Genomic DNA, 11,912 nt, shown 5'->3' on the forward strand with positions numbered 1-11,912 from the left:
AGTAATGACACAGGTGAAGAAGGGAGGAAGACGGGAATGATTTAGATGCCTGGCAATATTTAAGGGTTGGCTTTGGGGGTTTATGTCCCAAATCAACTCATCCTCTTTCCCTAGAGCCACCTTCTTATCTCCCCCATTTCTGAAACCGCCTCCTGCTTCTTTGCCCCCTCCCACACTTAATTATTACAAACTCTTGGGAGGATACCTTCTATGCTAGTCTCTTCCATTCTCTGCCAAACCTTGGGTAAGAACCTCTTAGCAACCCCTGCAGTGATTTCCCAATGGGTCTCCACTTTCCTCAAGGTCAAGGCTATCTCCAGTTACAGTAATACAGTTTCTTGCTAGATGGAGGGGGAGAAGAGCTTTGGTGGCAGAAACATAGGGTTAGATCCTGGAGCTACTCCCTGATACTAATTTTTTGGCCATGATTCAATAATCAGATGTAAAATAGCAGCACTCTCCAGCTGGAGGAACAAGAGTGGGGGCTGAAAAGGGACAGGGCCAGCAGGTGCTCCAGGGAGGGAAGAGGTGCCCAGCCTGCTCCCCTGCTTTCCTGAGCACCTCATCTGGGCACACCTGTTATGCCCAATGTCCCCTAGCCTCCCTTCTGCACTCTCAGCTGGTGCTTTGACTTGTCTCTAAGAGGCATTTGCCATCTCTCCTTCCCACTGATGTCCCACAGCCCTTGAAGCCCAGGTAACACCTGCTGTCTGGTGAACAATGTCACTCTCTTCCTGCTGTCTGAATGTCACCTGCCCCCTGACACTTCATCCTGAACCTTGACTTGTTCTTACCTTAGAATGCTTTCCACATTCTGCTATGTAGTACAATTATTTATGGGCTTTTCTAGAACCTCCAGTTAAATGTTACTTTCCTGAGGATTCCTTCCATTTATTCCGCAGACATTTATGTCCCTGGTCCTCGGTGAAATGTTTAGTGAAAAACACAAATGTGATCTTTTTTTTTTTTTTCTTACAGTACTAGTATTGAACCCAGGAGTACATTGCCACTGACCTACACTCCTAACCCCTTTTATTTATTTATTATTATTTTTTAAAATTTTGAGACAGTGCCTGACTAAGTTATTGAGGCTGGCGTCAAACTTGTGATCCTCCTGCCTCAGCCTCCCAAGTCGCTGGAGTTGCAGACATGCTCACTGTACCTGGCAGAGACCTTCTTATTACAGGTGTTAGACATTACTTTGACTCTACTGTGGATCTAAGTAGAGTAAGTATATTTGAAATGTGGGTTTGATAAATGTGAAATGAATCAACACACTTTGCAAAAACAGGTAATTTGTATACCAAAGCCTTGTAGTGATGATCCTTAATCCTATTTTAAGGCTAGGAAAAGGTTGAGGCTCTGAACAATGAAGCAGCTTCCCTACAGAATAACTCTAAGTTAGAAGTTGAGAAGCATTTGCTTGTTTCTTTAATCTCAGGGTAAAGTGGTTTTCTTCTCTTTTTCCCTTCTCCTCTTACTACGCCTGAGAAGTGCCGGGTGCTCCATTAGTGCTGAGAAAAAAACAGCATCACATTTCCGAGTCTATCCTAAATACATAATGGTTTGGTTGAGAATTGGATTTACTTTGAGATTTTTCCTGCTTTTTCCTTGTTGGATCTGGAAGGGTCCCATAAGGTGGTTTGGCATGGGGCATATTGCTGGGAAACTGTTAATGTACCCCAGAGCTATCTGAATGCTGATGCATGCTTATTAAAGATGATTTCACTCCATTTAAAGACATCTGCACTCAACATGGGGACCAGAAATCACGGAAATCGCATTTGCCTTTGGAGCCCGCCCATCAGAGCACGGGCGTTAATCAGGGCGGTAATAGATGCTCTGACTACAAAGGCGGGAAGTCTTTAGTCCAAGAATGATTCTAGAGTGATCAGAGCAAAGGTCAAATCTAATTTCCTGTGTTTGACAGGAAGGGGGAGAAACCAGACCAATTAATAGCATCATCCCCAGGATCCTAGGGTCCTTTGAGCGAGGTCAGGGAGATGTTTCCCATCAGCCATAGTCGGCAGGCCAGGGAGAGGGGCTGGTTTGGCCTCAAGGAGGAGGCTCTCGGGGTGACTGGCTGTGTTAGTGGTATCTGGTGCCTGGTGCGGGCATTTTTTTCACTTTTCCGGGATGGAGCCACGGCAGCCAGGCTGGCGGGAGTGTTTCTAGGGGAGCCTGTTAGTCATACAAGGCAGAGAGCAGCAAGAAGCCTAAGTCACACCTTGGGAGTTGCTCCTGATCCAAAGCACATAAACTCGCTCTAGAAGGAAGAAAAATGGAACTTTCCAGCAGCAGGTTTGCAAAGCCTTTACCCAGCGCTCTGTGCTCAGAAAGAAAATAAATACACCGCCTCCCCTCCCCCCTTCCAGCTGCTGCCAAGGTGTCAGGAAGACAGATGGGTCCAGTCCGACACAACCAGGGCAGGCAGATGTGCTGGGTGAACGGTAAGCGCGGTGGTAAGCCGCGATGGACTGAACAAATCTTGCTCCTCCGCGGACGGAGGCGAGCAAAGTGCGCGCTCTCTGCGCGCCTTATGGGACGGCAGCGTCCTCCAGCGCAGAGAACTGCGGGCTTGCGCGTGTCGCTGGGGTGGTGGGCTGCGGAGGCATGAAAAGTGAAACCCAGTGGTGAATGGATGCATAATTAAATCTTCTTGTTTCTAAAGCTGAACCCACAGTTAGCAGAAATGGAACAGCCATGAGTCAGGATTTAAAAGCAGTCCCAGCCCCCTCCCCAGCACAGGTACTTGCACCATGTGTGTGAATCTCCCTCGTCTCGCACATTCCCACAGCACACACATAATTGCCTTTTGCTCATTCATAATTCAGAGGAAAATTTAGCTAACAATGGAGTCCTGCGGGAGAGTGGAATGAACAATGAGCCCGGAGTCAGAAATCTCTGCCACCCAGCGCCACGTGACCATCCCTGGGCTTCTCCGCTTGTAAGAAGGGTGCTTGGCAGGATCTCTATGGTCTCTCCCACCCATGGTGCTGGGTGATCCTTCGCACTACCAGCTGGTGACACTGAGGAAGTTTCTAGCCCCTTTCTGGCTCAGATCATTCTCTATGGGCCTCAGTTTCTTCATCTGTAAGTTGTGAATATCATTTGCGGCTTCTCAAGAGTGTTTTATGACTCGAGTGACTATGAGGCACAGCGCTGGAACCTGACAAGAAGCATCTTGAAGGGAGGTCCATGGTCTTCCATAGGACCCTTCCTCAGCTGCCCTTTCTCGGCTGTTACAAGCCCTAGTCGCTCCTTGGTCTCTACAGCTGGAGCTGGTGGGAAGGGGCCAGGGTGGTGGAAGGGAAGGAGAGGGTGGATCTGTTCCCAGCATCTCTTAGTGACCTGGTTTCTGTACAGGGCAGCCTTCCTGGAACCAAGGCTGTGTAAAGTCTATGAGGTGCCCAGGCTAGCCCATAATCTAGGCAAAATCAGGTGGCTTGAAACAGTGTTGTTTTTCACTATTTCTGTTCTCTTATTTACAAGACACTGAGGTAAGAGACATAGGAAAGAGATTGGCCACTCCTTAGATTTTAAGCAGGTCTTTCTTTTAATCCTTCAAAACCAGCCACTCAACCAGTGGTGAGGACTGAGGCTGCCTCTAGAGAGGAGAGACCACAGCTCTCTGATGTTAGTTTAGCAGGGTGGGACTCTTTCTTAGCCACCAGCAACACTGCAACCCACTAGCAAGCAACATGACATCTGGGGGAGCCTCCAGCCACCCATCCTTCCCACTGCCCCCTCAGCTTGCAGCTGCTGCCCATTCTGACGGATGCCACTGTCACTTCTCTGAGGAGCCCTTCCTGACTCCCAAGACAAGGCTCCGTCACCCCCTTTCCATCTGATACTCACACATTTCCTTTACAGCAATAATCCCAGTAGTGATGAAATTTGTGCAGTAATTTTGTTATCATCTGTCTGGCATTGCATACTCTGAACAGGGCCCAGTCTGCCTTGTTCACGGCTCTAACTTCAGACCTTAGAAGAGTCCCTGGCCTATGGTGCTCAATAAGTATTTGTTGCTAGGATGACCCAAAGCTCTCCGAGTCTTATTGCCTCAACTGTAGAAGCACCTGCCATCTTGGGCTCTTGTGAGGATTAAATGGAATAATTTTGTAAAATATGGACTAGACAGAATTGAGAAAAAGCTCATTGCCATTCTTTTTCTCATATGTCACTCAAAAAGAAGACGACGACGACAACTAGTAAATTTGTCTTTCTAATTCCATGGCCATCAGGTCATACCTCCATTCCGGAAATATCTGGTCTACTATTACAGAGTAAAGCCCCATTTGTTTCACATGGACTCCCCAAATCTTCCAGCATGATTTCCCTCACAGTCCCTGCACAAATTCTTTTCTTTCTCCAGAATGAATGAGCCCTTCCCACCCTTTTGTCCACCACCCCCTCACATCAAGCACCCTCATTCTTCTCTTTCAAGCTGAATTGTTTCTGTTGCTTACTGTTGTGGTTTGGCTCTGGAATGTTCTCTAAAGTCTCATGTGTCAAAGGCTTGGTCCTCAGTAGCAGCAGTGTTGAGAAGTGGGGAATCTGGGAAATGATTGTCCTCTGAGGGCTCTGACCTCATCGAGGTATTCATCCACTGGTGGATTAATAATTGGATGACATTATTAGGAGATGGTGGAAATTGTAGGAGGGAGGGCCTAGCTGGAGGAAGCAGGTCACTGGGCTGTGCCCTGGAAGGGCAGATCTTATCCTTGACTGCTTCCTCTTGCTCTCTGCTTCTGGGCTGCCATGAGCTGAGCAGCTCTAATTGGCTACATTCTCTGCCTTGCTGTTCTCCCTCACCTCAGGCCCGAGCGATGGAGCCCACTGACTACAGACTGAAATCTCTGAAGCCACAAGCCAGAATAAATCTTTCTTCCAATAAGTTGATTTCCTCAGGTATTTGTCACAGCGATGAAGAGCTGACAAACATATTCACCCAATGCCATGGAAGCAAAACCCAACCCACAGGAAGCATTTGGGCTGTGATAACAATGTCAGATTTATTTTGTTTCTTGATTCTGAATCTTGGACCAAGTTGGGGCTGGGAATTCTATAGCATGTTCTGTTAAATAAAAAAGTCAGACAGCTTTTGCTATCTGAAACCTCTTTAGAGCTCTTAGTGATGGGATCTTGGCTAAGAGACAGGGAAGAGCTCCCAAAGATTCACCCGAGCCTCAGCATGTACCAGGGAAACGTGCCCCATGCACATGCACATGCACCTTCGGAGCCCGCTGGCAGCAGAGGTAGGCAGATACATCAAGGCAGCGGGAGGCCGGGGTAAGTATTCACGAGAGAGGGAAGGAGGCTGAGAAATTTGTCATGTCATCGATACCCACCCTCCTGCCTGCAGCCTCATGCAGTTTTATGGCTTCTGTGGTTTTAAACCATTTTGATTAGCACCATAGGGAGAAAATCCATTTCTAGGTTTCTTCCAGGGTTAAAGGACTTGGGTTAAACCTTCTGAAAGAGATATGGTTTCCTGATGCCTACTGAGTTCACTTGGGATGCAATTTCAGAGCGATGTTGAACAGGACTTGGAGCGAAAGAAAACCTTAATAGCCTCTGGAGGACACCCCATAGGGGTCCAGGCTGAAGAGTAGGTGGGGTATGTGTGAGAAGACGGGTGGTAGTTTTCTGGTAGTTTCATTAAACTGCCACTTGATTCAACATGGTGGAATTTCTTGGTTTCTGAACATTTTTAGTTATGCAAATTTTGTTCAAGCAAAGCACCCATAGAAACCTGCTCTGCAAATGTGAAGAGGCCCTGGTTAAAGAGACGGGTAGGGGGCCTGGAGACCTGAATGCTCTTGTCCCTTCTTCTCCATCTTCTAGAATTTCAGAAGGAATCCTTGAAACCATCAGGCCAGTTCAAAGATTCCTGGGGCAGTTTTAAAAGACACAAAATTTGAAATCTGTTGAAGTCAGTGGCCCAACACTTGATTGACCTCTTGATCCCCACTAAGTTGGATATCATAAAATTAATTGCTTAATAATAAAATATAAACATAACTGTCAATAAATCTTAAATAGTGTGTGGAAAATGGTGCCCAATAAATAGCCTCTAACAAGCCACGCTTTGCTGAGGTTCATAGGAATTAAAAAATGAATGAGAGACTTTGTGAAGCTGAGGGTCTGGTCCCTACCATGGGCAGGATAGAATATGAACTACACGTGATAAAACAAAGTGCCACGGGAGGAAAAATGGAGGAAATGAACATTTCTAATCAGGTGTTGCTGACACTGCCAGTTGCCTACCCAATATCTTTTTCCCATGTCTTCCTTTGTAATAGAATCTTCGATTTCCATCTGAATCATGGTTGCCTGGAATAGAAACCACACCTCCTAGCATCCCTTGCAGCTAGTGGCTCTGTAAGTTCTGGCCAATGAAATGTGAACAGAGTGCAAAGTGAATTTGGAGACTCTTGGCATTGCCCTCTGCCTCCCTCGCCCTGGCCCACTTTCTCCATCTCATTGCTGGGACTGTGCGGCTGAGTGGTTTTTTTCTGGTAGTTTCATTAGCTCCCTGCACAAGGCCGTGGTTCACTGGAATCTTTGAGCGTGGAAGGGATATGAACCAGTGCCTCACAAAGTGTCCCTTCCACTGTTCCATCCAGGGGCAGCTTTATTCCCAGGAGGCTGGGTGGATTTGTGATTTTAAACATCCCACAGCCCCAGGAGCTCCCACTGATGGTGAACAACTCTGATGTCCAGGGTCTCAAGAAAGGATCTCGGTAATATTTCTAAGTTGCAAAAAGGACACACCTGTATTCAGGATGCAATTATGGGTTTGCAGGGTGGAAGGCGGCAGGAACTGGTGGGCTCTCTCTCTCCAATCTCACTAAGACCTTGAGAGAGAGAAGTCCTGAGCTTGTGGGGCTCTCCTGGATACAGATGGGGATCCCGTGGAGAGAGGGCGTTCCAAGAGCCAGGTCCAGAGGGAGGGTAGGGCTTCTCCTCCAGTAGCTGCCTGTTGAGATTACTCAATCAGGGTCTAATTCCAGGAGAACAAATAGCTGGGAGATGGGGGGTGAGATGAAGAAGGAGGTCATCCCGGGCTCAACTAGAAGGAGGCACTGAGGGGCTGGGGGAAGGGGAGCTACTCTGAGACTCTTGAAGGAACCTGAATTCTCTGAATCCAGCGTTACCTGGTGGACTGAGATGGAGCCCACAATTCTTGAGGGAGTGACAGAAGTTTTCTCTAACCAAACTGTGCCTCCCTGTCATTGCTTGGAACTCTGCATTTATGACAAGGCCTGATATTTCATCAATGTGAGTGGCAGAGAGAGTACCTATCTCCTTTTTCAAGAAGTAGCAATACTCCAAGGATTAGGATCAATCCAATCAGCAGGGTGTCCTGTGATCACCATCTCAAGAAAGTGGGAATGGAGTTGAGGAGAAAAGGAGGAGAGAAGGAAACATTTAAAGGGCAGAGGGACACCAGAATGAGGGTTTTGACAATCAGGGGTACCATGAGGGCAGAGACTATGAACGTTTATTGAACGTCTCCTATGTGCCAAGCATTATGCCATCTCTAGGGACAAACCTATGGCTGCTCCTCATTCATTTTAAGATGGTGTTCCCCAGATCTTGTTCCCTTCTCTTGTTCTTACAAATTTTAGAAATGGAACATTGTCTCTCTCCTTTGGAAAATGGGGCTCTGCCCACTTAAATCTTCTGCCTGGCCATGGCTCTGGGTGACACTATCAGGGAGTGGTCTGCAGGGGTCCTCTATGTCAAGAGCCCCCGTGGTAGAGGGTCTGTGCTCTGCCTCTCAGAACCACTGCTGCCCCCAGGGCGCTGCTCACCTCTGTTTCTGCCAGGGCAGGTCTGTGCTGGGCTGTGCTAGTCCGGGGTGGGAGAGGTTCCTTGAGGGGAGGGCGTGGAGGATTTTGAATCATGCAAAGTGGCTCATGTGTGTGGCTCATGGCAGCCATTGGTGGAGTGATGCATGGCCAGAGGAGAAATGTGGCTGGCCACAAATGACAGCCACAAACCACACCTATGGGCAGCCGCAGAGGGGCAAGAGGAAGACTCCCCGCCTCCTTGGCCTGGGGCCTTCTTTCTTCTGCAGTTCTCAGCTGTAGAGTTGATGGCTGTGGTCTCTTGAGAGATTTGTTCAAGGGATCTATGGCCACTAAATTTATTGGCCTCTTACTGAGCCTAGGACTTGTACTAAATACACGTATGATTTAATGAATCCTCCCAATAATTCTAAGAGGTAGGTGCTGCTATTATTATTATTCCAATTTTATAAATAAGGAAACTGAGGCACAGAGAAGACAGGAAGCAGCAGACCCAGGATTCCAGCCCAGCCTCTCTGACTTGTGTCCTTGAGATTATCCACCTGCTCTATGGCCTCTATTCGTTCATGAAATACTGAAGGCTGAAAATGATCTTGTGAAGCATCCATCAGAAGGGCCTCCGAGCTGTCCCTATAATCCTCTATCCCTCCAAGCACTTTGGCATATTGCATCTTTATTTTTTAATATTTTTCTTTAGTTGTAGATGGACACAGTGACTTTACTTATTTTTATGTGGTGCTGAGGATTGAACCCAGTGCCTCACATGTGCTAGGTGAGTGCTCTACCACTGAGCTACAACCCCAGCCCAGCATATTACATATTTTTTAGCATATTGCATCTTAACAAGCTTTCTTCAGAAGGCACGACAGAGGTAGCAAAATAACTAGAATTGTAGGAATTTTGCTTAAGTCTGTTTCTGCCCACATATGCAAGTGTCACCTACCATGAAAGAGACAATTCTTTACCAAAGTCTGATTCTTCTTTTTCCTGGGCACAGAGCTACAGCTCCCAGACTCCGTCACAGTTCATCGTGACAAAATGACCGGCTCTTGTCAATGGAAGTGAGCAGAAGTGATGTGCCTCCCTTCCAGGCTCCTCCCCCGGCTCTGCCCTCTCCACTCCCTTTGTCCCTGTTCATCCACTAGATGCCTGTGGCCTGCAGGTGGAGGGAATGGAAGAGACACCGAATGGACAGAGCCTGGGTCCCTGTCTTGAGAAGGACACAGCAACTAAGAACAGCCATCTTGGACTCTTGAACAAAAACCTTGATGGCCTTTGAGCCAGCGTATATTTTGGAGTCGATCTATTGCCACAGACAAGTCTGTCCTAAAACACCATTGTCTTTGCTGATAGTCAAAAGTTGAGACTGGTCACCTTTGAGAACAATAAAAATCCACCAAGGGGCTTCTGGAAACTTCTAATCTCTCAGTGGTCCCATGTACCAACAGCCATGTCCTCCTCCCTCCCCCGCCAGAATGTGTCCCCAGGTTAACAGCAGAGGAGGCAAAGCCAAAGGAAAGCCAGCGCATGCATTACATTACCACATCTGTTTCCTTCAAGAGAGGTCCCGTTTCTCTTGGGGCTGGAGGCTGGGGGCCTCAGTCCAGGTGCTGCGGGGCCTCCAGAGGACACAGGACTGGTATGGGGACCACTGGTGGTGGTGGCAGGGCCTCCCCCAAAATGGCCATCTCCAGAGTTCAGCCTCTTACAGTAGAGTGAGGAGGGGGTGGGCAAGGAGCCCCTGTGGCGAAAGGAAGAGGTGGAGGGGTCCATACTGTAGCGGTTCATGGCCACGGGGCTCACCAGGCACTCTTCGGTGGTGACCGTCTTGGCTGAGTGGGAAAGCAGCACAGAGAAGAGACATCAGAGCAGTTCAGGAAGCCACCTGAGCCTCGCTCCTGGCAAGCCCTGCCTGCCCTGGCAGCAGGGTCACCTCTATGTGCGAGGGTGGGAGAGGAGAAATGAACTCCACTGATTCATTCCAAATGGCACACTGTCAGCAGATGGAGACAGAGGCTTCGCCATTTAAAGCGTATTTTAGTAGCAAGTGGGAGATGTGTCCTTCGTGGTTACAGGGAAAAAGTTATTATCTTGGCTACTGATGACTTGGAAATAAAATCCAAACCAAAGCCTCTTGGCGTTACCCTCTGTCCCCGTTTCCTCCCATCTGGTAGTCTCTGCTGGCTGGTCACCTCTCCCTGCTCACTCCCCCTTGTCCATCACCACTGCCCCACTCCTAGGGTCAAGATTCCCAGGATAGATCAAACAGGAGTCACTGGGTCCCACAGTTGGGAGAATCAGCTTTGGCTGGGGTTGTGACATGGGTTAATAGTGCTTCCTCCCCAATGCTCAGATCTAATACATCAAGGACACAAATGCTGATTGGACAACCCAGGGTCTTCTTCAGACTCTGCTCATGAGAGCCAAAGAGCCAGTCTAATGTGCAGTGGGGTGGAGGACCTGAAGAGTCTGCGGACCCCAACATCCGTTCCCCAAGTCCATCAGGACTTTCCAATCCTTTAAAGCTCAATCTTGAAGTCTGCTAAACTGTCTGTGATCTATATCTGTGGCCCAAGTGATGATTTCTTTGTTTTTGTTTTTGTTTTTTAACAAAGTCTTGAGAAATAATGGAAATAGAAAGAGGAAGAAATTATTCTAGTTTCTCCCACCCCAGACAAAATCACATCTGTACAGCTTCATCAATAATTATCTGTATATTAAACATCATCAAAATAGATCTTAATATCCCCCCCAAAAAATGCAATCAGAAACAAAAAGACAACACTCCAAGATCAGCAACAGAGACACACATTGGGGCCACAAGATCCAAACGTCTTCTCCATGTTTGGATTCCTCCCACAATGAAGGTATCGAAAAAATTAGAACTGGGAGAACTAGCAGAATTTCTCACAGTTGAGGAGACACATGGAAATAAAACCCAGTACAGGGGGCGTGAGCTAAAGCAGTGCTTAGAGATAAAAATCATTGCTATAAATACATTTCAAAGCAAGACAGATCTCAAATGAATAATGTCTTAAGACCCTAGGAAAAAAGAGCAAATTAAAATTAAAGCAAGCAGTAAAAAAGGAAATAACAAAGATTTGAGCCAAAAGTCATTCAATAAAATAATGAAGCCAAAAGCAATTCCTCAAAAAGATCATTAGGATTAACAAATCTCTAGCTAAATTGACCCAAAAAAGGGGAGAAGACAACAACTCAAATCACTAGAATCAGAAATGAAAAAGGAAATATTACTACCAATTTTAGACAAATAAAAATTATTAAGGGATACATGAATAACCATGTGTCAGTAAATTATGTAACTTAGGTGGAAGGGATTAACTATTGGAACTGACTCAAAAATAAAGACACAATCTGAGAAGACATACTGCAAATAAAGAGATTGGATTAGTAATAAAATGAAAACTTTCCACAAAGAATGTCCAAGCCCAAATGACTTTATAGGTGAATTCTATCAACATGGAAAGGAAAAAAACAATAATGCCAATTCTTCACAAATTCTTCCAAAAAGTGAAAGAGGAAAGAATAACTTTCTAACCAATTCTATGCAGCCAGTGTTACCCGGATGCCAAAACCAGATGGACATCCTAAGAAAACTATAGACCAACATTTTATTTATGTGGATAAGGAAATCCTCAAAAGAAAATATTAGCAAAATGGAACCCAGCCACATATAAAAAGATTTATTTATATACCTTGACCAAGAAGGATTTGTCCTAGGAATGCAATGTTGATTAACATCCCCAAGTAATGTTACAAGCCATTTCAACAGAAGAACCGAAACAACCCAAAGACTACTCGATCATCCCAAGAGATACAGCTGCCTAACAGACACGGTCCCTAAGCCACATGCTTGTTGTTTATTATTGGCAAAGGGCAATAATAAAATAGATATTGAAAAAAAGCATCCTGGTTCTGTTGCAGATGTAAGAATAGCCAAACTGGAGTTTTGGATATCAGTTGTTATGGATTTGAGCCAAATCATCTTCTTTTTGGTCTGTAGAAATCGCTTTAGTTAATCTTTCTGGAATCCAAATCGGCTGCTGTTCTCCCTGTGGAAACACATAAACAGAC

The 11,912-nt window shown here is 46.4% G+C and overlaps 1 protein-coding gene across 5 annotated transcripts in view; it reads right to left on the reverse strand.

Annotated features, from left to right (window-relative positions):
- The window catches only part of Scml4 (Scm polycomb group protein like 4), a 65,067-nt gene that overhangs the window by 6,699 nt on the left and 46,456 nt on the right, over positions 1 to 11,912 (reverse strand). For 4 of the 5 annotated variants that reach the window (XM_015499888.2, XM_048784168.1, XM_015499878.2 and 1 more), the window contains one exon: positions 9,359 to 9,649. The exons of the other annotated variant lie outside the window; for it this stretch is intronic. In XM_015499888.2, coding sequence (XP_015355374.1) covers positions 9,359 to 9,649 — 291 coding nt within the window. The remainder of the gene's footprint in view (positions 1 to 9,358; positions 9,650 to 11,912) is intronic. 5 annotated transcript variants of the gene reach the window in all.

Source organism: Marmota marmota, unplaced genomic scaffold (assembly GCF_001458135.2).
Source record: "Marmota marmota marmota unplaced genomic scaffold, marMar, whole genome shotgun sequence".
Taxonomy (NCBI): domain Eukaryota; kingdom Metazoa; phylum Chordata; class Mammalia; order Rodentia; family Sciuridae; genus Marmota; species Marmota marmota.